The sequence below is a fragment of the Hemiscyllium ocellatum genome, chromosome 3 (genome assembly GCF_020745735.1).
Source record: "Hemiscyllium ocellatum isolate sHemOce1 chromosome 3, sHemOce1.pat.X.cur, whole genome shotgun sequence".
In the NCBI taxonomy this organism is placed as follows: domain Eukaryota; kingdom Metazoa; phylum Chordata; class Chondrichthyes; order Orectolobiformes; family Hemiscylliidae; genus Hemiscyllium; species Hemiscyllium ocellatum.
This window is the reverse complement of record NC_083403.1, coordinates 145,506,017-145,533,324: the sequence shown is the minus strand read 5'-3', so window position 1 is coordinate 145,533,324 and position 27,308 is coordinate 145,506,017. Positions and strand designations below refer to the sequence as shown.

At 42.9% G+C, this 27,308-nt stretch overlaps 1 protein-coding gene across 1 annotated transcript in view; it reads right to left on the bottom strand.

The window, feature by feature from the left end:
- Window positions 1–27,308, bottom strand: part of gareml (GRB2 associated, regulator of MAPK1-like) — a 286,660-nt gene that overhangs the window by 23,730 nt on the left and 235,622 nt on the right. The window contains exon 5 of the mRNA XM_060822069.1: window positions 24,894–25,063. Coding sequence (XP_060678052.1) covers window positions 24,894–25,063 — 170 coding nt within the window. The remainder of the gene's footprint in view (window positions 1–24,893; window positions 25,064–27,308) is intronic.

Below are 27,308 nucleotides of genomic sequence, written 5' to 3'. Positions count from 1 at the left end.
TCTTCGTAACAAGAGATACAATTTCTGTAGCAAACCACGGTTCCCTTTCGTTATCTCTTCCTCCCTGCCTGACAGGAACCTACCCATCAAGGACACGTAATATCTGTTCCTTAAACCAGCTCCATTGTCTGCATCCCCTACATTTTCCTACCCCATTCTATCCATCCTAATTCTGCCTAACCGCATTATAATTGCCCTTGCCCCATCGGTAACTCATGACCTGTGGCATGTACCTATCCCTTTCCATCACTAAACTAAATGTAACTGAATTATGGTCACTCTTTCAAAGTGCTCACCTATAACTAAATCAAACACCTGGCCTGGTTCATTACCAAGCACCAGATCCAGTGTAGCCTCTTCTCTTGTCGGCCCTTCGACATACAGTGTCAGGAAACCCTCCTGTACACATTGGACAAAATCAGATCCATCTGACGAACTAGAGTCATAGCATTTCCAGTCAATGTTGGGGAAGTTAAAGTCCCCCATAATGACCACCCTGTTCCTTTCACTCCTGTCCAGAGTAATATTGCCAATCCTCTCTTTCACTTCCCTTGAACTCTGCGGAGGCCGATAAAAAACTCCAAGCAGTGTGACCTCTCCTCTCCTGTTTCTAATGTCAACCCACACTACCTCAGTAGAGGAGTCCCTGTCAAAAGTTCTTTCAGCCACTGTTATATGATCCTTGACTAACAAGGCCACACCTCCCCCTCTTTTATCACCTTGCCTGTTCTTAATGAAAGATCTATACCATTGCACCTGCAACATCCATTCCTCACCCTGCTCGATTCATGTCTTTGAAATGGCCACAACATTGAAGTCCCAGGTACCTATCAATGCTGCAAGCTCACCTTCCTTATTCCGGATGCTTCTGGCGTTGAAGTAGACACACTTCAAATCAGCTTGCTGTCTGCCAGCACATTCCTGTGACCCTGAAATCCTGTCCCTGTCCTCCCTACTCTCATCCTCCTGTGCACTGCAGCTACACCTCAGGTTCCCATCCCCCTGCTGAGCTAGTTTAAACCTACCCGAATAGCACCAGCAAATTTCCCACCCAGGATATTAGTACCCCTCTGGTTCAAGTGAAGACCATCCTGTTTGTACAGGTCCCACCTTCCCCAGAATGAGCCCCAATTATCCAAATATCTGAAACCCTCCCTCCTGCACCATCTCTGCAGCCACATGTTCAGCTGATATCTCTCCCTATTCCTTGCCTCGCTATCACATGGCATGGGTAACAAACCAGAGATAACAACTCTGTTTGTTCTAGCTCTCAGCTTCCACACTGCTCCCTAAAGTCCTGCCTTACATCCCTATCCCTCTTTCTTACTATGTCGTTGGTACCTACATTGACCATGACTTGGGGCTGGTCACCCTCTCCCTTCAGGACCTCAAAGATATGATCCGAGACATCATGGACCCTCGCACCTGGGTGGTAACATACCAACCGTGAGTCTCGTTTGTTCCCAACAAACCTTCTATCTGAGCCTCTAACTATTGAGTTCCCAATGACTAACATTCTCCTCCTTTCCCTCCTTCCCTTCTGTGCAACAGGGACAGGCTCTGTGCCAGAGACATGGGCCCCACTGCATACCCCTGGTAAGTCGTCCCCCCCCAACAGTATCCAAAACGGTATACATGTTTCTCAGGGGAATAACCACACGGGATCCCTCCACTGACTGTTTTTTCCCTTCGAACAGTCACCCAGCTTTCTTCGTGCCTAGGAGTAACTACTTCCCTGTAACTCCTATCTATCACAGCCTCTGCCTCCCGAATGATCCAAAGTTCATCCAGCTCCCACTCCAGTTCCCTAACACGGTCTTGGAGGAGTGAGAGTTGGGTGCACTTCCTGCAGACGTACTTGGATGGGACACTAATGGCATCCCTCACCTCAAACATCATGTAGGAGGAACATTGCTCTCCCTGCACTTCCATCCCTGCTAGTCCCCTTATCACAAGACAAAAAAGAAGACATACTTACCTTATGTGTCTCTGGTCTTTAAGGTTAGAGGAGGTGGTTGGGTGAGAGGCCCTACAAAGGTAGGTTCTCAGGTTGAGAAAACATTGACTTATATAGCTGGATGGAAACAAAAGGAAGAAGTCCCTCCTTTCCCAGGACCCTCTGCTCTCTGACTTCAAGTATAAAAGCTCAAATCAGTGACTCCCCGCTCCCGGCAGGCCCCTGGTGCACACTCCCACCCTTCGAGTTGCTGCTGCCGCTGAAAAACATTCATGCCAACAATCTATCTAACCACACCTTGGCAGTGGTTAGTATTGCATGCTCATACAAAAGAAATATTTTTCAATTGCACTTTGAAAGGACCAGGTCTGATCCTGTGACTACGCTCATTGCTCATACACTCTGCAATTAGGAGAAATAGCTTCTTCCAATCTACAGTAACTGTTCTCCTTAATATCTTGAAAGTACCAAATCATCCTTTAACTTTCCAAATTCAAATGAAATACAACCAATTTATATGATCTCTCCTTGTAATTCAATTCTTGATGTCCACATACCTTCCTATAGACTCGTATTACAATATATCTTTCTTAAGGTGCAGTGCCCAGAATGGAGCTTAGTAAAAATTTTGGCTTATCCAAACACTTATATGAAGCATGAAAATGTACAGCTATTGAATAACAATAGCCTATATCCTCAAGAATAATGAAAATTAAGATGTTGAAAAATTCTCAAATCTGGTAATAACAATGAACTAAAAACTATGGATTGCAAATTAGTGTTGGTAATATTACTGAGAGAAGGCCGAACTTCTTGCTACCAAATATTTTGTCCACATTGTGATGAGACTGTGGTGAACCTCTCTGTAAAACAAAATACCGAGAAAAGCTCACCTCACCTCGTAATCTGTTAAACTATGAGTGACAGAGAACTCCCAAATTCCAATATTTAAAGAAAACAATATCAACTTATTCTTTAACTCTAAAAGTGAACATTAAACAACAACTATTCACAAGTCTAATCCCCCATTTCTCTTAACTGCTTATTACCTGCCTCCAACTCTATAACAATATACTGTTCCAATAAAGCTCTTATTAAAATTACATCAACCTAATTTCAAAGCCATAAATTGGCTGTTGTCTTTGGTATCTTCCTTCTTTCAGCTGAAGATCTTCCTGGGTTGTCTGCTTTCTTTTTACTGTGAAGATGTTTCCTATGAAAAGGTACCTTTGATAGAGAGTGTTTCAATGTCTTGGGTCTCTCTCAATGGCAGTTGCTGTGTTTGATTTTCAAACTGCTGCCTTTTTTTGTGCCCTCAACACCAGATTATATCATTGGTTTGATATTGGCAAAACAATAAATTTGAACCTGATTGGGTTTTAGTATCCTGGGGCATACTTTAAACCGATTGGTTAAATTTGAATTGTCAAAACAGCAACCAACTCAGGTATCTATTTCACAGCCAAATGTTACATATTTTCAATTTTCCAGTAGACTCAGATTGCTTTTGTAAGCTCTCAGTGCAGAACAGCATTCACTCTCTCTTAAAGGTACAGTACATGCCTTCAACTTCATAACAATATTTTAATGGAGGGGCACATTCATTTGGTTTTTTTTAAAGTTTATTACCAGTTTTGCTTCTTGCAATCATTAAAAGAGCTCTGCCAACTGTACCATGTGATCTTTTCATGACTCATTAGTACATCATCCAGATAAACTGCAGTTTGTTAATCCAGCCATAACTCTATTCATGCGTCTTTGGGATATAGCTGGTGTGTTCTTCATTCCAAAAGGCATCACTTTGAATTGATATAGTCCATTTGGGGTTATAAACAGAGAAACATCTTTTGCTTTCTCTGATAAGGGTACCTCCCAATAACCACACATCAAAAGTCCAACTTTGTGATGTAAGAATCCAACTTGCTCTACACAGTCCTCCAATCTTGGCATTGGGTATGAATCTGATTTTGTTACAGCGTTAACCTTCCAATGGTCCACACAAAATCATTGAGTCCTGTTAGTTTGGAAATTAGCACAATCAGTGAACTCCACTGATATCTTCATTGAGCATCGTATCCACTTCCTTTTGGACCTGTGTGCCTTTGAGAGGATTAAGCCCACAAGGGTGTAGTTTTATTGGAACAGTAATCCCTACTTCTACTTCAGGCACAATAGTATTAGTCCTCCTCATCTTATTTCTGCACATGTCCTCGTACTGCTGCCACAAACCTTTTAACTGGGTGCTTTGCTCCCAAGACAGATAGTTCACTAAAACCTAGCCCACTCTTCAAGGACTTCCTCATTATTTAATGTATTTTGAGGCATATCAAACTACACAACATTTGGATTTGATTCCTCACCCTTCAGGGCAGTAACTAAGATTTCAATATATTCACAAGACACACTCAATACAGTTTTTTTCTATCCAGCATCTTTACCGGACAGTTTACCTGACTTTAGCCTTTTCTCAATTTGATAGGAACCACTAAACTTGGTTTTGAAGGGATCTCTTACAACTGGTAACAATACTAATGCATCATCCCCTTTGGGAAAATGTCTGAAATTTAGAGTTTTTATCTGCCACCTGTTTAGCTAACTCACCTACCTGATTTAATCTCTCCCTCACCTCAGATACATAATCCAAATGTGAGATCTCCCACTTCAATTCTGTCAACTTTTCTTTAATTAATTTCAAAGGCCCGCTCACTTCATGTCCGAATATTAACTTAAAGGGAGTGAACTGAGCAGATTTGTTTGAAAACCAATACAAATGGGATTCCTTTATCCCAATCATGCGGGTAATCCTGACAGTATGCTCTTAACATAGACTTCAGGGTCTGATACCACCTTCCCAAAACTCCCTGGAATTCAGGATGGTAGGCACTTGATTTAAAGTGCTGTTTGGTTAAGCTATCCATGACTTCCTTAAACAGTCTAGCAGTAAAATGTGAGTTTGATCTGACCGATCTCTCTGGGTAGCCCATTCCCAGAAGAAAGCGATTAACTCCTCTGCCGCCTTTTTTGCCTTAATACTCCATAACGGAATTGCCTCCAGGAATCTGGTCAGCACATCCATTATGTTAGCAAGTACTGGTTCACACTTCTCGTTTTAGGAAGGGGCCTACACAATTAATCACAACCCGCATAAAAGGTTCTTCAAATGTGGGAATTGGCAACAAAGGTGCTGGTTTAATTACTGCCTGTGGCTTACCTAGCATTTGGCATGTACGACGTGCAGGGCAAAATGTAACCATATCCCTGTGCAGTCCAGGCCAATAGAAGTGTTTTTGTACTTTAGCCTGAGACTTCCTTATACCTAGGTGATCTCCTACAGGTAGTTCATGTGCTACTCACAACGCTTGTTGTCTGTCTGCTACCAGCAACACAATTTGGTGCACTTCGGCTGTGTCTTATGATAGTGGGATCTTGTTACTAAAGAGTCTGGAAAAATTGAAGGAATATTTTTTTCTTTTAACTCCTCAGTTCCCTGTCTTCCTTTGGCTTCTCCGCAACAAGGGATGTCACACCCACCAGAGATCCTGCAAAATCATTCCCAAGAACAAACTGTATTCCTTAACTGACACTGTCAATCACTCCTACTGTTGCTTCCCCAATCTTGATTTGGATCTCCAACCTGAAAAAAATTCCAGAAGATTTGTCAAGCATGTTTTCCCTTTAGTAAATCCAGGCTGACGAAGACTGATTATGTCACTGCTTTCAAAATGCTCAGTTATTACATTTTTAATAGTTGACTCCAGCATTTTCCTCACCACAGTCAGGCTATCTGGCTTATAATTCCTGGTTTTCCCTCTCCCTCCTGTTATAAAGTGTGGAGTTACGTTAGCTATCCTCCAATCTATTGGAATTCTTCCAGAATCTCAAGAATGCTGGAAAATGTTCATAAATGCATCTGCTATTTCTAGGGTCACTGCCTTAAGTACACTGAAATGCAATGCATCAGGCCTTGGGGACTTATCAATTTTTAATTCCAACAAAATGCACTGCAGAAATTCATCAATGCTCCTTAGATAGTACCTTCCAAACCCACAAACAATTCAATCTAGAATGACAAGGACAGCAGGTACATGGGAACATCACCCCCTGGAAGTCCCCTTCCAAGCCACTCACCATCCTGACTTGGAAATTTATCACCGTTCCTTCACTATCACTGGGTCAAGATACTGAATGCCCTCCCTAAGGGCACTGTGGGTGATCCTACAGCACATGGATAGCATTTCACCACCACCTTCTCAAGGGCAGCTAGAGACAGGTAATAAATGCTGGCCAGCCAGTGACAATCCAGTTTAAATACCATTTTAATAATGTGTAAACTCTTAATTACTGCTGTTAATCTCTCCGTCCATTGAAAATTAGCTATTACAGATGGGTGTTGAATTCCTTCAGAAACTAATTGTTGAAGAAATTAAAAATATAAAATGTAATTTAAATTTCTGTCTCATCTCCTTCTCTATCATTTGAATCCTTTTTAGTCCTTCTATCCCTGTATTTGTACCTAATTTAGCATTGAATCCCACAAGGTTAATTTACATTTTGTTTCAATATTTGTGATTCTTAGTTCTTAATCCTTCAATCTGAATGGTTAAGTAAATCTGCAGCTGACTGCCCTGTGTTCTTTCAAGGCAACATTTTTGAGGCAGCTTTTTGAGGATGTAACTCTGAAGGTGGACGAGGGAGATCCAGTAGATGTAGTGTACCTGGACTTCCAGAAAGCTTTTGATAAAGTCCCACATAGGAGGTTAGTGAGCAAAATTAGGGCGCATGGTATTGGGGGCAAAGTACTAACTTGGACTGAAAGTTGGTTGGCTGCTAGGAAACAAACAGTAGTGATAAATGGCTCCATTTCAGAATGACAGGCAGGCTACGGGGAGAATGATGGTAAGTGGAGTTGAAATACCCATCAGCCATGATTGAATGGCGGAGTGGACTCGATGGGCCGAATGGCCTTACTTCCACTCCTATGTCTTATGGTCTTATGGATCAGTGGGGTACCGCAGGGATCAGTGCTGGGACCGCAGCTTTTTACAATATATGTTAATGATATAGAAGATGGTATTTGTAATAATATTAGCAAATTTGCTGATAATACTAAGCTGGGTGGCAGGGTGAAATGTGATGAAGGTGTTAGGAGATTACAGGGTGACCTGGACAAGTTAGGTGAGTGGGCAGATGCATGGCAGATGCAGTTTAAAGTGGACAAATGGATGGTTATTCACTTTGGTGGCAAGAACAGGAAGGCAGATTACTACTGAAATGGAATCAATTTAGGAAAAGGGGCAGTACAGAGAGAGCTGGGTGTTCTTGTACACCAGTCAATGAAGGCACGCATGCAGGTACAGCAGGTAGTGAAGAAGGCTGATAGCATGCTGGCCTTCATAACAAGAGGGATTGAGTATAGAAGCAAAGAGGTTCCTCTGCAGCTCTACAGGGCCCTGGTGAGACCACATCTGGAGTATTGTGTGCAGTTCTGGTCTCCAAATTTGAGGAAAGACATTCGGGCTATTGAGGGAGTGCAGTGTAGGTTCACGAGGTCAATTCCTGGAATGGAGGGATTACCTTACACTGAGGTGTAAGGTATTTTGAGTGCAAGTAGCGGCTGAATTAAAACGAACCCAGAAGACTACAGCTAAGGTAAGACAGTTTGTTTAAAATGACTTACCGGTAGCGGGCAGCGGTTGTTTTTTTTCTCTCTCTCTTCACAGAAAGAGCGGGAGAAGTAGGGGGAAGTGACGACGACCAGAGGGGCAGCCAGGAAGGAAAGCTGTGAGTATAAATACTCACCCTTCGACGCCAACGATTGTTTTGAGTATATAAATCAGGAAGGCGTCTAAACCCGAGACTCTACACCTGTAGTATCTCCCACCCATCCCCCTCCTCTAACCTCCTTAAGTACTCTGGTTTTTTTAAGGTAAGGATTTTCTATTTCTTTACCAGTGACTGGTTAAAAATTTACTTTTTTTGTCTATCTATTAATTCTTTTTTAGGAAAAGACAATAACAGAGAGGTATCAGAAAGTACTTTAACTCAAACCTGTACAAAGTAACAAAGTAATTAATTAAGCAGAGATGGCTGGGCAGGTGATGTGCTGTAGCTGTATGATGTGGGAGCTGGCTGATCCCATTGTGAACGGCAGTGACCACATCTGCAGCAAGTGTTGGCTGCTGGAAGAACTCCGGATCAGAGTTGATGCTCTGGAATCTGAGCTTCAAACACTGCAGCACATCCGGGAGGGGGAGAGTTACCTGGATGCTTTGTTTCAGGAGGCAGTCACACCTGGGAGATTAAGTAATTCACATTCAGTTAGTGATCAGAGACATCAGAGTGTGACTGTAAGTGAGGCAGGCAGGGGGAACCCGAGTTCAGGAGTGCAGAAGCCTCAGCCCTTGACCTTGTCCAACAGGTACGAGATTCTTGCTCCCTGTACGGATGAGGAAAAGGGCTCTGGACAGGATGAGCCAGCTGACCACGGCACCATGGTGCAGAAGGCCATTCAAGAGGGGGGAGCTAATAGACAAGTAGTTGTTATAGAGGATTCTATAATTAGGGGGACAGATAGTATCCTTTGCAAGCCGGATCGGGAGTCTCGCATGGTGTGTTGCCTGCCCGGTGCCAGGGTGCGGGACATCTCCGACCAGCTTGAAAGGAAATTGGAGCGGGAGGGGGAGGATCCAGTTGTTGTGATCCACGTTGGTATTCACAACATAGGCAAAGCTAGGACCTGTTTGGGGATTATGAAGCACTAGGAAGGAAATTGAAGAACAGGTCCTCGAGGGTCATAATCTCCGGATTACTGCCCGAGCCACGTGCCAATTGGCATAGGGATAAGAAAATTAGGGAAGTAAACACATGGCTAAGGGATTGGTGTGGGAAAGAGGGATTTCACTTCATGGGGCATTGGCTTCAGTTTTGGAACAGGGGGGATCTGTACCGTTGGGACGGTATCCACCTGAACCGATCAGGTACCAATGTTCTAGCGAAGAGGATAAATAGGGTGGTCAGTAGGACTTTAAACTTCTAAGTTGGGGGGAAGGGAAAGTGAAAGCGACAGGGAGTATGGAGTTAAATGGAAAGATAAGCAACAGGATAGCATGTGTGCAGGCGGATTTAAACTCGAGGCAGACTGGGAATGCAGCAAAAAGCAAGGATAATTTAGGACATCTTATGACTTCCAATATCTCTAATGATAAAGTTAGCATTAAGGCACTTTACCTGAATGCTCGTAGCATTCATAACAAAACAGATGAACTAATGGCACAGATCATAGTTAAACCTCCAAGGATTTTCAACTTATTGAAAAGACAAGGAGGTGGGCAGAGGGGGCGGGGTTGCCTTGCTAGTTAAGAACAAAATTAAATCTATGGCACTGAATGACATAGTGTCGGATGATGTGGAGTCTGTGTGGGTGGAATTGAGGAACCACAAAGGCAAAAAAACCATAATGGGAGTTATGTACAGACCTCCTAACAGTGGTCAGGACCAGGGGCGCAACATGTACCGGGAAATAGAGAAGGCATGTCAGAAAGGCAAGGTCACAGTGGTCATGGGAGACGTCAATATGCAGGTGAACTGGGTAAATAATGTTGCCAGTGGATCCAAAGAAAGGGGATTCATGGAATGCTAACAGGATGGCTTTTTGAAACAGCTTGTCATGGAGTCCACAAGGGAGCAGGCTATTCTGGACCTAGTGTTATGTAATGAACCAGACTTTATAAAAGATCTTAAAGTAAGGGAACCCTTAGGAAGCAGCAATCATAATATGGTAGAGTTCAGTCTGCAGTTTGAAAGAGAGAAGGCAAAATCGGATGTAATGGTGTTATGGTTAAATAAAGGTAATTATGAGGGCATGAGAGAGGAACTGACAAAAATAGACTGGAAGCAGAGTCTCGCGGGGAAGACAGTAGAGCAAAAATGGCAGGAGTTTGTGGGTATAATTGAGGACATTGTACAGAGGTTCATCCCCAAGAAAAGAAAGATTATCCGGGGAGGGATTAGACAGCCATGGCTGACAAAGGAAGTCAGGAAATGTATTAAAGAAAAAGAGAGATCTTATAAAGTGGCCAAGAGCAGTGGGAAATCAGAAGATTGGGAAGGCTACAAAAACAAACAGAGGATAACAAAGAGAGAAATAAGGAAGGAGAGGATCAAATATGAAGGTAGGCTAGCCAGTAATATTAGAAATGATAGTAAAAGTTTCTTTTAATACATAACAAACAAACAACAGGCAAAAGTAGACATTGGACCACTTCAAACTGATGCTGGATGATGGGAGATAAGGAAATAGCAGGAAAACTTAACAAGTACTTTGCGTCAGTCTTCACAGTGGAAGACACGAGTAATATCACAACAATTAAAGGGAGTCAGGGGGCTGAGTTGAGTATGGTTGTCATTACAAAAGAGAAAGTGCTAGAAAAGCTAAAAGGTCTTAAAATTGATAAATCTCCTGGCCCCGATGGACTACATCCTAGAGTTCTGAGAGAGGTGGCTGAGGAAATAGCAGAGGCATTGGTTGAGATCTTTCAAAAGTCACTGGAGTCAGGGAAAGTCCCGGATGATTGGGAGATCGCTGTTGTAACCCCATTGTTCAAGAAAGGATCAAGACAAAAGATGGAAAATTATAGGCCAATTAGCCTAACTTTGGTTGTTGGTAAAATTCTAGAATCCATCATTAAGGGTGAGGTTTCTAAATTCTTGGAAGAGCAGAGTCTGATTAGAACAAGTCAACATGGATTTAGTAAGGGGAGGTCGTGTCTGACAAACCTGTTGGAATTCTTTGAAGAGGTGACAAGTAGGTTGGACCAGGGAAACCCAGTGGATGTGGTTTATCTAGACTTCCAAAAGGCCTTTGAAAAGGTGCCACACGGGAGGCTGCTGAGCAAGGTGAGGGCCCATGGTGTTCGAGGTGAGCTACTGGTTTGGATTGAGGATTGGCTGTCTGACAGAAGGCAGAGAGTTGAGATAAAAGGTTCTTTTTCAGAATGGCAGCCAGTGACAAGCGGTGTCCCGCAGGGTTCAGTGTTGGGGCTGCAGCTGTTCACATTATATATTAATGTTCTGGATGAAGGGACTGGGGACATTCTAGTGAAGTTTGCTGATGATACGAAGTTAGGTAGACAGGCAGATAGTACTGAGGAAGTGGGGAGGCTGCAGAAGGATCTAGACAGTTTGGGAGAGTGGTGCAGGAAATGGCCGATGGAATTCAACGTGAGTAAATGTGAGGTCTTGCACTTTGGAAAAAAGAATAAAAGCGTAGACTACTTTCTAAACGGTGAGAAAATTCATAAAGCCAAAGTACAAAGGGATCTGGGAGTGCTAGTTGAGGATTCTCTAAAGGTGAACGTGCAGGTTGAGTCCGTGATTAAGAAAGTGAATGCAATGTTGTCATTTATCTCAAGAGGGTTGGAATATTAAAGCACCGTTGTGCTACTGAGACTTTATAAAGCTCTGGTTAGGCCCCATTTGGAGTACTGTGTCCAGTTTTGGTCCCCACACCTCAGGAAGGACATACTGGCACTAGAACGTGTCCAGCGGAGATTCACACAGATGATCCCTGGAATGGTAGGTCTAACATACCAGGAACGGCTGAGGATCCTGGGATTGTATTCATTGGAGTTTAGAAGATTAAGGGGAGATTTAATAGAATGGCTTGGAAAGGGTGAACGCTAGGAAATTGTTTCCGTTAGGTGAGGAGACTAGGACCGGTGGACACAGCCTTAGAATTAGAGGGGGTCAATTCAGAACAGAAATTCGGAGACATTTCTTTAGCCAGAGTGGTGGGCCTGTGGAATTCATTGCCGCAGAGTGCAGTGGAGGCCGGGACGCTGAATGTCTTCAAGGCAGAGATTGATAGATTCTTGATGTCACAAGGAATTAAGGGCTACGGGGAGAATGCTGGTAAGTGGAGTTGAAATGCCCATCAGCCATGATTGAATGGCGGAGTGGACTCGATGGGCCGAATGGCCTTACTTCCATTCCTATGTCTTATGGTCTTATGGTCTTTTGAAAGACTGGAGTGACTGGGCTTGTATACCCTTGAGTTTAGAAGACTGAGAGGGGATCTGTTGTTGTGGTTCTGTTCGTCAAGCTGGAAGTTTTTGCTGCAAACGTTTCGTTCCCTGGCTAGGGAACATCATCAGTGCTATTGGAGCCTCCTGTGAAGCGCTGTTTTGATGTTTCTTCCGGTATTTATAGTGGTTTGTTCTTGCCGCTTCCGGGTGTCAGTTTCAGCTGTAGTAGTTTGTATGTGGGGTCCAGGTCGATGTATCTGTTGATGGATTTTCAGCTGTAGTGGTTTGTATATGGGGTCCAGGTCCATGTGTCTGTTAATGGAGTTTGTGGATGAATGCCATGCCTCTAGGAATTCCCTGGCTGTTCTCTGTCTGGCTTGTCCTATGATGGTAGTGTTTTCCCAGTCAAATTCATGTTCCTGGTTGTCTGAGTGTATGGCTACTAGGGATAGCTGGTCGTGTCGTTTTGTGGCTAGCTGATGTTCATGGATGCGGATTGTTAACTGTCTTCCTGTTTGTCCTATATAGTGTTTTGTGCAGTCCTTGCATGGTATTTTGTAAACTACGTTAGTTTGGCTCGTGCTGGCTATTGGGTCCTTTGTTCTTGTGAGTTGTTGTCTGAGTGTGGAAGTTGGCTTGTGTGCTGTTATGAGTCCTAAGGGTCGCAGTAGTCTGGCTGTCAGTTCTGAGACGCTCCTGACGTATGGTAGTGTGGCTAGTCCTTTTGGTTGTGGCATGTCCTCGTTCCGTGGTCTATCTCTTAGGCATCTGGTGATAAAGTTGCTTGGGTATCCGTTTTTGGCGAATACCTTGTATAGGTGTTCCTCTTCCTCTTTTCGCAGTTCTGGTGTACTGCAGTGTGTTGTGGCTCTTTTGAATAGTGTCCTGATGCAGCTTCGTTTGTGTGTGTTGGGGTGGTTACTTTCATAGTTTAAGACTTGGTCTGTGTGTGTTGGTTTCCTGTGTACCCTTGTGGTGAATTCTCTGTTGGGTGTTCTCTCTACTAACACGTCTAGGAATGGGAGTTGGCTATCCTTTTCCTCTTCTCTCGTGAATCGTATTCCTGTGAGTGTGGCGTTGATGATTCGGTGTGTTTTTTCTATTTCTGTGTTTTTAATGATTACAAAGGTGAGAGGGGATCTGATTGTGACATACAAGATTATTAAAGGATTGGACACTCTGGGAGGCAGGAAACATGTTTCCGCTGATGGGTGAGTACCGAACCAGAGGACACAGCTTAAAAATATGGGGTAGACCATTTAGGACAGAGATGAGGAGAAACTTCTTCACCCAGAGAGTGGTGACTGTGTGGAATGCTCTGCCCCAGAGGGCAGTGGAGGCCCAGTCTCTGGATTCATTTAAGAAAGAGTTGGATAGAACTCTCAATGATAGTGGAATCAAGGGTTATGGAGATAAAATGTGTTGCTGGAAAAGTGCAGCAGGTCAGGCAGCATCCAAAGAGCATTCCTGAAGAAGGGCTCATGCCCAAAACGTCGATTCTCCTGCTCCTTGGATGCTGCCTGACCTGCTGCGCTTTTCCAGCAACACATTTTCAGCTCTGATCTCCAGCATCTGCAGTCCTCACTTTCTCCTTATGGAGATAAGGCAGGAACAGGATATTGATTAAGGACGATCAACCATATTGAATGGTGGTGCAGGCTGAAAGGGCAGAATGGCCTACTCCTGCATCTATTGTTTATTGTCTAACATTTTTTAAATTTGCGCATTAGCATCTCACTGCCAAAAACAAATCTGAAATGAAAAGTTAATTGAATGGAACATTTTCTTCAAAGATCTGGTGCAACTTGTAAATCCCAATGATTTCCCAAAATCAGAGGAAGCAAGTGATTGATTTTCACAACTTCATAAAATGCTGTCCACTAATGTGTGCAAAATCATATAACTGTTTCAAAAAGAAAAACAATTGGAGCAAATTTGAATTCTGTAAGAATTTCCTTCAGACACAATTTCCTATGATTAAACAAGAGCAACAGAATAAAGATAGAGCATAAGAACAATCACATTATAGGCCCAGGAATGCATAATTTTCATTCTGTGGCTAGGAGGTTGGGAATGCCTCGTGCAAAATGCAACACCATACTGAAGAAGGTCAGATGCCCCATTTTAAATGATGGATGGAAACCACCTTCCGCATATCATTTTCACCTGTCAGTGTGGGCTTTTGGAAGCCTATTCAAAACATTCTGGGTCTGTATCTTTGTGAAGAAAGAGGAAAGCCCCCTGAGGAGTCACAAACAGGCAAGTGTAAAATGTTTCAAATGTCACTATGATGTACGGTATTGAAATGCTTATGTGTTTAAAATGTAGTGATTCATCATCGATATTTATCTTTTAAAGGTAAATTGACCTGTCAGTGTCTGGTTGAAAAGAAAGTTAGTTTTGAAGATGAAAATAGTTGACCTTTTGCTCCCTTACATTCATTGACAGGTTGAAGGATGACCTTATACACATTGATTTAATCATGAGTGGCATAGATAAGGTAAATTAGAACATAGAATATAGAAAAGTACAGCACAGAACAGGCCCTTCAGACCACGATGTTGTGTCGAGGATTATTCCGAACCTAAACATAAAATAACCGAATCTACGCACCCCTCAATTCACTGCTGGCCATGTGCATGTCCAGCAGTCGCTTAAATGTCCCTAATGACTCTGCTTCCACCATCACAGCTGGCAACGCATTCCATGCATTCACAACTCTCTGCGTAAAGAGTCTACCATTGATGTCTCCTCTATACCTTCCCACTAATATCTTAAAACTATGACCCCCTCATGCCAGTCAATCCTGCCCTGGGGAAAATTCTCTGACTATTGACTCTATCCATACCTCTCATTACCTTATATACCTTGATCAGGTCACCTCACTCCCCCACTCTCTCCAGAGAGAAAAGTCCAAACTTAGTCAACCTCTCTTCATAAGACAAGCCCTCCAGTCCAGGCAGCATCCTGGTAAACCTTCTTTGCACCCTCTCCAAAGCCCCTGTATTTTTCCTATAATACAGCGACCAGAACTGGACACAATATTCCCACGTGTGGTCTCACCACGGTCTTGTAGAGCTGCAGCAAAACCTATCAGCTCTTAAACTTGATCCCCCTGTTAATGAAAGCCAAGACACCATATGCTTTCTTAACAACCCTATCCACTTGGGTGGCAACTTTGAGAGATCTATGCACTTGAACACCAAGATCCCTCTGTTCCTCCACTGCCAAGAATCATGTCTTTAATCCTAGACCTTCCAAAATGCATCACTTCGTTTTTATCCAGGTTGAATTCCATCTGCCATTTCTCAGCCCAGCTCTGCACCCTGTCTATGTCACGCTGCAGCCTGCAATAGCCCTCGATACTATCAATGGCACCTCCAACCTTTGTGTTATCTGCAAATTTACTAACCCACTCCTCAACCTCCTCATCCAAGTCATTCATAAAAACTACAAAGAGCAGAGGCTCAATTACACAGCCCTGTGGGATACGACTCACTACTGACCTCCAGGCAGCATACTTTCCATCCACAACCACTCTCTGCCTTCTGTCAGACAACCAATTCTGAATCCAGATAGCCAAAGCTCCCTGTATCCCATACCTCCTAACTTTAGGAATGAGCCTACCATGGGGAACCTTATCAAATGCCTTGCTGAAGTCCATATTCACCACATCCACTGCTCGACTTTCGTTTACCAGTCTTGTCACGTCCTCAAAGAACTCAATAAGATTTGTGAGGCATGACCTGCCTCTCACAAAGTCTAGCTGACTGCCTTTAATCACACTATGTAAAAACAATGACTGCAGATGCTGGAAACCAGATTCTGGATTAGTGGTGCTGGAAGAGCACAGCAGTTCAGGCAGCATCACCTTTAATCACACTATGTTTTTCCAAATAGTCATAAATCCTATCCCTCAGAATTCTTTCCAAAACTTTGATGACCACATACTAATTGGTCTGCAATTGCCAGGGATTTCCCTATTCCCCTTCTTGAAAAGAGGAACAACATTCGCCTCCTTCCAATCCTCCAGTGCAACTCCTGTGGAGAGTGAGGAAGCAAAGATCTTCGCCAGCGGCTTAGCAACCTCCTTTCTCACTTCCCAGAGCAGCCTAGGATAAATCTGGTCTGACCCTGGGACTTATCAATCTTAATGTTTGCCAAAATTTCCAACACATCAACTTCATCAATCTTGATCTGGTCAAGACTGTTTCCCAGCTCCTCAAAGTTCTCATTCACAACAAGCTCCCTTTCCTTAGTAAAAACTGAAGCAAAAAACTCATTTAGGGCTTCCTCTATCTGCTCAGTCTCCATGCATTAGTTCCCTCCACTATCCCTGACCGGCCCTATCTTTTAGATTAGATTACTTACCGTGCGGAAACAGGCCCTTCGGCCCAACAAATCCACACCGACCTGCTGAAGCGCAACCCACCCAATCCCCTACATTTACCCCTTTACCTAACACTACTGGCCAATTCACCTGACCTGCACATCTTTGGACTGTGGGAGGAAACCGGAGCATCCGGAGGAAACCCACACAGACACGGGGAGAATGTGCAAACTTCACAGTCAGTCGCCTGAGTCGGGAATTGAACCCGGGTCTCTGGCGCTGTGAGGCAGCAGTGCTAACCATGGTGCCACTGTGCTGCTGACATTGCTACTCCCTGATCATTCTCTTATTCCTCACATATGAATAAAATGCCTTTGTGTTCTCCTTAATCCCTCCTGCCAAACCTTTTTCATGCCCCCTCCTGCCTCTCCTCAGTCCATTTCTGAGCTCCTTTCAAGTAAGCCTGTAATCCTCAAAAGCTGTGCTAGAGCCTTGCTTCCACCACCTTACGTAAGCTTCCTTCTTTCTTTTGATAAGAAATTCCTCTGTTCTTACCATCCAAGGCTCTTTAATCTTACCCCTTCTTGCCTGTCTCAGGGGAACACATTTATGCATCACTCGCAACAACTGCTCCTTAAACAGTCTCCACATATCTGCTGTGCCCTTTCTGTGGAACAATTGCTCCCAGTCTGTACTTCCCAAATCCTGTCTGATAGCGTCATAATTTCCTTTTCCCCAATTAAATATCTTTCCATCGTAACTGCTCCTTTCCCTCTCCAAGTCTGTGGTAAATGTGAGGCAGTTGTGATCACTGTCACCAAAGAGTTCTCCCACCACAAGATCAGATACCTGTCCTGGCTCAGTGCTGAGCACCAAATCCAAAATGGCCTCTGCCCTCGTCGGTCTGTCTACATACTAAGTAAGGAAACCCTCCTGAACACACCTGACAAAAACGACTCCATCCAAACCATCTGCGCTAAGGGGGTTCCAGTCAATATTGGGAAAGTTGAGGTCACCCATAACAACAACCTTGCTACCTCTGCATTTTTCCAAAGTCTGTCGATCCATGAGTTCTTCAATCTCCCTACTGCTATTAGGGGGTCTGTAGCAAACCCCCAATGAGGTGGCTGCTCCCTTGCTGTTCCTAACTTCCACCCATACTCACTCAGTCGACTAACCTTCCTCAACAACCTTCATTTCTGTAGCTGTGATGCACTCTCTGATTAGCAATGCTGCACCCCCTCCTCTTTTTCCACCCTCCCTGTTCTTTTTAATTGTTTTAAACCCTGAAACATCTAGCAACCATTCCTGCTCCTGTGAAACCCACGTCTCTGTTATGGCCACAACATCATGGTCCCAAGTACTGATCAATGCTCTAAGTTCATCACTCTTATTTCTGAGGCTCCTTGCATTAAAGCAGACACACTTTAACCAATCCCTTTGTTTCATCACGTGAAAAAAACCTTCCTGATAGATTCACTACATATTGTCACTGCCCCATCTACAAATACCTCCCCTCTCAGATATGTAACTCTGGTTCCCACCCCCTTTCCAAACTAGTTTAAACCCTCCCGAACCATGGGAACAAATCTCCCACCCAGGACATTTATGCCCCCTTAGTTCAGGTGCAACCCATCCTTCATGTATAGGTCCCACCTTCCCCAGAAGGTATCCCGATGGTCTAGGTATCTGAAGCCCTCCCTCCTGCACCAGCCTCGCAGCCACACGTTAAGCTGCATTCGCTGACTGTTCCTCATCTCACTGTCTCGTGGCACCGGCAGCAAACCTGAGATCACTACTCTACTCGTCCTGCTCTTCAGCTTCCAACCTACCTCTCCATAGTTACTTTTCAGATCCTCAATCCCTTTCCTGGCCATGTCATTGGTGCCAATATGTACCATGATTTCTGACTGCTCACCCTCCCCCTTCAGAATCTTGTAAACCCGATCGGTGTCATCCCGGACCCTGGTACTGAGGAGGCAGCATGCTTTCCAGGAGTCCCGGTCCTGACCACAAAATCTCCTGTCAATCCATCTAACTATTGAGTCCTCTACCACTAGCGCTTTTCTAATCTCCCTCCTTCCCTTCTGAGCCACAGTGCCAGGCTCAGTACCAGAGACCTGACAACTATGGCTTTCCCCTAGTAGGCTGTCTCCACCAGCAGTATCCAAAATGGTATACTTATTGCCAAGGTATTTTTCCCAGGGTAGGGGAGTTCAAAACTAGAGGCCATAGGTTTAAGGTGAGAGGGAAAAAGTTTAAAAGGGACCCGAGGGACAATGTTTCACTCAGAGGGTGGTGCATGTATGGAATGAATTGCTACAGGAAGTGACGGATATGGGTCCAATTACACTGTTTATAAGACAGTTCGATAGGTACATGAATAGGAAAGGTTTTGAGGGATATGGGCCAGGAGCAGGCAATTGGGACTGGGCTAGTTTGGGAAACTTGGTCAGCATGGATGTGTTGGATTGAAGGGCTTGTTTCTGTGCTTTATGATCTTTGACTCTCACAAATTTAAATGAGCATCTTTTACTATTTCCTGTCTGGACAGAGGTCTATCATTTGATAACTATGGCCATTATCAATACTTGAATGAGTTTCAGGTTCTAATGGATTCCAGCACAGCAGTTATTTCATTCATGTGAGGATGAATGACAGTTTCAAGAGACTCTAATAACAAATGTACATTTTCCTTTTAAAAAATGCAAAATAACAGATTGCAAGCATTACAAGTTTGTTTGGGAGTATGGTCAAAGTGAGGGAGACTTGGTCAAAGTGATTAAGACAGTAAATAATTATTAATAAATAATGATTTAATGTTTGTGCGAAGATTTGTAGCTCGGGTGCTCGTTGTTGTGGTTCTGTTCGCTGAGCTGGAAGTTTTTGTTGCAAACGTTTCGTCCCCTGGCTAGGAGACATCATCAGTGCTCTGGATCCTCCTGCGAAGCGCTTCTTTGATGTTTCTTTGAGAAACATCAAAGAAGCGCTTCGCAGGAGGCTCCAGAGCACTGATGATGTCTCCTAGCCAGGGGACGAAACGTTTGCAACAAAAACTTCCCGCTCGGCGAACAGAACCACAACAATGATTTAATAATCAAGTAACTGAGAACTTAGGTAAAAGTGGGAGCTTGGGGCAGAGGGAGAAAGTGCTGTCTTAACTGAGTCTTTCTCCATGAAATAAATTCTCTAGAGTGGGAGGTGAGCAGGAAAGGGAGATAAGGCACTGATCAAAGGACCTTGCAGCCCTGAGACCAATGGTGCATGATACCTCATGTGCAGGGACAGCAGTTGGTTGGGGAGTAGGTTTCATTTCTGATCTTTAAAATGGAAGTTGCTTATTTATTTTTGTTTATATTTCTAGAACTTTTTCTCTTTTTCTGAGAAATAACTAGTTAAGTTTTCATAGTATGCTATACTTATCTTAAGGATAATAAATAGTTTCTAGGATTGCAGGATGGCAAGTCAGAAGGGTCAAGTGGAATGAACATCCTGCACTATGTGGGGCATCATGGGAAAACCTCTGAGATTTACCTGTACTTCCACACACGTCATCTACTGTGTCTGTTGCTCTCGGTATGGTCTCCTCTACACTGGGGAGACAGGACGCTAACATGTGGGACATTTCAGAGAATATATCTGGGACACACACACAAAACAACCCCACTGCCCTGTGGCCAAACACTTCAACTTCCCCCTCCACTCTGCCAAGGACATCCAAGTCCCTGGGACTCCTCCAGCGCCAAACTCTAGCCACCTGACGCCCGGAGGAAGAACGCCTCATCTTCCGCCTTGGGACCCTCCAACCACATGGGATTAATGTAGATTTCACAAGTTTCTTCATTTCTCCTCCCCCCCAACTCAGTACTGCCTTCTTGAACTGTCCTACCTGTTCATCTTCCTTCCCACCTATCCATTCCACCCTCCTTTCTGACCTATCACCATCACCCCCCACCTCTATGTGCTAATTGCATTCCCAGCTACCTTCCCCCTAGCCTTACCCCCTCCCATTTATCTCTCAGCCCCCTTGGCCACCCCCTTATTCCTGATGAAGAGCTTATGCTCAACTCTCGTGCTCTTTGGATGCTGCCTGACCAGATGTGCTTTTCCAGCACCACACCTTTTGACTCTGATCTCCAACATCTGCAGTCCTCACTTCCTCCCCATACTAACCAAGAACCTATCTGTCTTAAAGACACTCAATGATTTGGCCTCCACAGCTCTCTGTTGCAATGGGTTCACCACACTCTGGCGAAAGAAATTCCTCTTCACCTCAGTTCTAAAGGGTTGCTCTTCATTCTGAGGCAATGCCTTCTGGCTCCAGTCGCTCCTGCTCATGGAAACATCTTCTCTATTTCCACTCCGTCCAGGCCTCTCAGTATTCTGTGAGTTTCAGTCAAATTCCCCATCATCCTTTTAAACACCATCAAGTACATACCCAGAGTCCTGAACCGCTCCTCAAAAGGTAAGCCTTTCATCCCCAGGATCATTCTTGCGAAATTCCTCTGGGTCCCCTTCAAGGCCAGCAAGGGGGCGAAACTGCTCACAATATTCCAAATGCAGTCTTCCCAGTCTTAATTTGGAGATGCTGGTATTGGACTGGGGTGTACAATGTTAAAAATCACACAACACCAGGTTATAGTCCAACAGGTTTAATTGGAAGCACACTATTTTCGGAATGCTGCTCCTTCATCAGGTGATTGCCTAATCAGTCTTACTCTTGTATTCTAGCCCTCTCAAAATAAATGCTAACATTGCAGTTACCATTTTAACTGACAACTGAACTTGGAGGTGAGTGCTTTGACCCCAGTTAACCTGTCTCAGCAATCCCTACAAATATGCCCATACGCTCAACTTCCCCAGATGGCATACAATTCTCCCACCGACCTCCCCATCACAAAAAGATGTTTTTCTTTTATTTGCGCGTGGGATTTAGTGCCCTTCCCCAACTGCCCTTCAGAACGCAATGATGGATTTGCTCCTCCCCATGTCAACCTTAGACTCTGACATTGCCAGGCTTCCAAAGCATATGCAAATCTCAAGCCACTGAACACTGTGCCACCACTCCCCAATTCCATACCTTCCATAGCCCTCGAAGGCTCCTAATTTCAGCTTGGTCAGAAAGTAAAATTCCAAACCTCTCTTTGTCACCCTAAGTCTGTGCAGGTCTAATTGAATGTTAACCTTGCTCTGTCATTAATTAGAGTAGTTATATTTTCTAATTATAAGGGAAGCACAGGAGAGATTAGTTTAATCCTGTGCATTAAAGTTGCACAGTTTCCTTCTAATCCACCAATTGCTACATGAAGAAGAACAAGGGCACCAGGAACATGGGAATACCATTGTCTGTAAGTTCCCCTCCAAATCATTCACCATCCTAACTTGGAAATATATCACCGTTCCTTCAGTCCACTGGGTCAAAATCCTGGAACTTCCTTCCTCTCAGCATTGTAGTTATTTCTACACCCAAAGGGCTGCAGCAGTTCACCATCACCTTCTCCACGACAAAGTTAAAAATCACACAACACCAGGTTAGAGTCCAACAGGTTTACTTGAAAGCGCTAGCTTTGGGAGCACTGCTCCTTCATCTGGTGAATTCTCCTCCATAAGTCACAGAATTTATAGTAAAAATTTCGGTGTCATGTAACTGAAATGATATACAGAGAAACCTTGATTATCTGAACGTCAATAATTCAAATTTCGAACAAAATCGCAAGGGCCTGATGCTTGGCTAAACTGTGTTATCTGGCATTTGATTATCCGAATAAAATACTTCCTACCCAAGACATTCGGATAATTGAAGTCCCTCTGTATTGAACAAACCTAGATTGCTGTCAAGTCTTTCATCTTTTAGAAATGTTTGAAGGTTTTGGTTCATTAATATGTAAATCCAAGAACTTCTTTTAAGTCACATTCTTGAGATAACTTGAAGTTTTATTTTAAAAAAAAATGACATGTCAACTCAGTCAATGCATTAAAGGACCACATCATGTTCTCAGGGACAATGTGGGATGGGTAATAAATGCTTGCCTAGCCAGTTAAATAACATTCCTTAACAATAGAAAAACAGAGAACAAAAAACAATACAGCATAGGAACAACCCTCCAAGCCTGCACTGACACATTTTGCCCTTCCATATTAAAACTGTCTTCACTTAGAGGATCCATATCCTTCTATTCCCTTCCTATTTATGTATTCATCCAGGTGCTAATTGAAGTTTGCTATTGTGTCTGCTTCCACCACCTTCTCTAGCAGTGATTTCCAGGCCCTCACCATGCTTTGTGTGAAAAGTGTGACTCGCACATCTCTTTTAAATTTCCCCCCTCGTATCTTGAACCTGTGTCCGGTAGTAATTGACCTCTCCACCCTGGGAAAAAGCTTCATCATTTCCACCCTATCCATGCCTTTCACAATCTTGTAAACTTCTATAAGGTCACCTCACAACCTCTAGTGAAAACAAACCCAGTCTATCCAATCTTTCTGCATAGGTAAAATTTCCCCACACCAGGCAACAGCCTGGTAAACCTTTTCTGTAACATCTCCAAAATCCATATCCTTATGGTAGTGTGGTGACCAGAACTGCTTTGCAGGCAATATTCCAAGTGTGACCTAACGAAAGTTCTATAAAACTGCAGCAATAACTTGTCTATCCTTGTACTTAATGCCCCTTCCAATGAAGGCAAGCATGCCACAGGCCTTTTTTACTACCTTATCACCTTCAGTGATCTATGGACTTGCACACCCAGATCCCTCTGCATATAAACACTCCTAAGGATTCTGCCAGTCATTGTATAATTTCCACCTGTACTTGACTTTCCAAAATGCATCACCTCGCATTTGTCTGGATTAAACTCTATCTGCCATTTTTCTGATCATGCCTCCAAATGATCTATATCCTACTGTATCTTCTGACAATCCTCCTCAATATCCACAATTCCACCAATCTTTGTATTGCCCGCTAACTTACTAATTAGTTAAGGTATGGTCCAAATTATTTGTGTGGATCATGAACTGCAGAGGTCCCAGCACTGATCCCTGCGGAATATTGCTAGTCACAGCCCTCCATTCTGAAAAGCATCATTCCATGGCTTCCCTCGGTCTACTATGACAAAGACAGTTCTCCACCCATCTTGCCAGCTCACTCCTGAAACCATGTGACTTCATCTTTTGTACCAGTCTGCTATGAGGGACCTTTGCTGCAGTCCATGTAGACAGCATCAATCGTTTTTTTCCTCATCAATCATCTTCATCACCTTCTCAAAAAAACTCAACCAAATTAGTGAGGTATGACCTCCCCTACACAAAACCATGCTGTCTGTCACTAATCAGTCCATTTGCTCTTAAATGCATATGGATCTTGTCCCTGAGAATCTTTTCCAATAATTTCCCTATCACTGACATGAGACTCACAGGCCTGTAATGCCCTGGATTATCCCTATTACCATTCTTAAACAATGGGACTCCTCAGTCCTCTGGGACCTCACTTGTGGCCAAAGAGAATACAAAGATGTCTGTCAATGCTACAGCAATTGGTTTTCTTGCCTTCCTCAACATTTTGGGATAGATCCCATCAGGAGCCAGGGACTTATCTACCTTCATACTTTTCAAGATGCACAACATCCCTTCCTTTTTAACAGCAATTTGGCTTAGAAATTTGACACTCCCGTCCCGGAGATCATCCTCCACCAATTCCTTCTCTTTGGTGAATACTGATACAAAGTACTCATTTAAAACCTCGCCCACCTTTTCTGGCTCCACACACAAATCTTCTTCTTTGTCCTTTAGTGGACTAATCATTTCCCGGCTACCCTCTTGCTTTTTATAAATGCATAAAAACCTTTTGGATTTTCTTTAATCCTATTTGCTAATTACTTTTCATGACCCCTTTTAGCCCTTCTAATTCCTTGCTTAAGTTCTTTCCTATCTTAGAGGCTACATTTTTCAACGCTGAAATGTACTAATGTACTTTAGGGAATTCTGCAAGCTGTGCTCGCTCAGAACACTTCTGCCAAATTTTCAGGAAAAGTAGTCCAGATAAAGTTCAAACTTGGAGGCATGTTGAGGCGTAGAAGTAACAATGTGAAAGGAGGGAATAAAAGACACAGAAAAAATGTAACTAATTAATGATTTAATTGTGAAATATGCATTTTTTCTGGATTTTATCTAAAATTTATCTTCAGAAATTTCAATTATGCAAAAGTGGACTTTTTCTCAAAAAAGCATTTGAAATTCCTTGGTGGCTTATTGGTAAACAGTGAAAACTGATAATTATATGGAGAAATACCATTAAAAAGTAATTACATTGGTACCTTCAGTTTTAAACATTGACAAAACTAATTAGCCAAAATGGTGCCCAAAAGATATTAGGTTCATGGACAGGACATGTGAAAGATTTTTGAATAATATATGGACGGTTAGGAAGATAACATATGTATATATTAATGCTTTATTAATGATAAGAAAGGGAAGGGGGAATTCATTTCCTGAATGATGATGGATTAAACTTTTTTTTAAATAAAGAAAAATCAATGACCCACAAAATACTACAAAGTTTTCATTCATTATTTATAGCTATTTCACTTACATCTCATGAAGACCAGATGAGTAATAGGACAGACTAGGGCTCGGTGAATGAGCTTGCTGGAGATGGGTCTTTGCAAATCGAGGAGGAACCGGTGGGCTTGGAGTAGGAAGACTTTTAGCACCCCTTGGAGGAATAGGGGGAGCATTTAGAAGACGGCATTCCTCCTTCACCTAACAAAAGAAAACAGTGAAATATGGCATATATCAAGATTAAAACACAGTGCAGAACAAGTTTCTATTGATCTGTGTTTGAATGCTACTATTTTGCTAATTCAATTATACAATGAAATCAGAAGTCATCACATAAGGCAATCAGACCCTTTCAGCTGACTTGACACATTCTAACTGTCAAATTAATAGCATTAGTTTGTTAAGAAGATGAGGAAGCCATTCAGTTGCTCAAACATACTCTACCATTTCAGATGATGACCTTAGCAATATTCACAATATTGAATGATAAGGAAGCACTTGTGTTGAAGAGAGGTTTAAAATGCAGAGCTTCAACATGACATGTCAAAAAATGTATTTAATGATCTTCCAGAGCTAACCCCTGTATGTTATCAACTTACATTTGAAAATACAAATCAGCCAAGATTATAAAACTTGCAATATTCTTAACTAGCAATAAATAGGCACACAGATCAATGCTGTAAAATGAATCAAAGCCATTGATTAACTCAGTAATCATGGTCAATTACTGTTATTGATAAAACATGTCAACATTTTTCAGTGCCTAATTTGCAATTCTCAAGTAGAACTTGAACAACCTATATGGTCTTCTGAAATAAATGTGCTAAAAACTACACTGCTGCAGAACCCCAAATCGGAATCACATGAGAATTATTTACAGCTGACGCTAAATTATGAGGCATTTATTGGCTGGGTATAAATTCCTGGAAAGGTTAGGAAGATTGTGTACTTTTGAATGGATTCAAAGGACACCTAATTAACCAGCTGAGGGAGAAAGAAATAGAAGGCTATGTTTGATAGAGTGAGATCAAGTAAAATGTGAGCAGATATAAGTGGAACACAGCATTGGCATGGTTAGGTTAGGTTGAATGGCCTCTTTCTGTGCTGCAAACTTTTAGGCACTTCCATCGAAGTGTTAGGGTGAGATGTGAAGGCTCAGTTAGGGAGATTGAGAGTTACAATGTAGCCAAGAAAGACCAAAAGAGAGCTTTGACGAGCGAGGAAGGGACATGAGAAGTTGTTGGCGGATAGGATCAGGGAAACTCTAAAGCTTTTATAGATATATAAGGGATAAAAGAATAATGACAGTAAGATTAGGGGCAATCAAGGAATGTGGTGGGAAGTTGTGTGTGGAGTCAGAAGAGATAAGGAAAGCACTAAATGAATAACTTCCATCAGTATTCGCAATGGAAAAAGACAATGTTGTCGAGCAGAATACTGAGAAACAGGTTACTGGGCTAGATGGGATTGAAGTTCACCAAGAGGTGGTGTTGAAAATTCTGGAAAGTGTGAAGATAGATAAATCCCCTGGGATGGATAGGATTTATCCTATGATTCTCTGGGAAGCCAAGGAGGAGATTGCTGAGTCTTTGGCTTTGATCTTTATGTTGTCATTGTCGACAGGAATAGTGCCAGAAGACTGGAGGATAGCAAATGTTGTTCCCTTGTTCAAGAAAGGGAGTAGAGACAATCCTGGTAATCATAGACCAGTGAGCCTTACTTCAGGTGTAGGTAAAGTGTTGGAGAAATGTTTATAATCATCTTGATAGGAATAAGTTGATTAGGGATAGTCAACACAGTTTTATAAAGGTAGGTTGTGCCTCACAAACCTTACTGAGTTATTTGAGAAGGAGACTAAACAGGTGGATGAGGGTAAAGCCGTCAATGTGGTGTATATGGATGTTCAGTAAGGTGTTTGATAAGGTTCCTCACAGTAGGCTACTGCACAAAATGTGGAGGCATGGGATTAAGGGCAATTTAGTAGTTTGGATCAGAAATTGGCTAGATGAAAGAAGACAGAGGGTTGTGATTGATGGGAAATGTTAATCCTGGAGTTCAGTTACTAGTGATGTACCGCAAGGATCTGTTTTGGGTCCACAGCTGTTTATCATTTTTATAAACGACCTGGATGAGGGTGTAAAAGGATGGATTAATAAATTTGTAGATGACACTAAGGTCGGTGGAGTTATGGACAGTGCAGGTGATATTGTAGGTTACAGAGGAACACAGATAAGCTGCAGAGCTGGGCTGAGAGGTGGCAAATTGAGTTTAATACAGAAAAGTGTGAGGTGATTCACTTTGGAAGCAGTAACAGGAATACAGAGTACTGGGCTAATGATAAGATTCTTGATAGTATAGATGAGCAGAGAGATCTCGGTATCCATATTCATAGATCCCTCAAAGTTGCCACCCAGTTTGATAGGGCTGTTAAGAAGGTATACGGTGT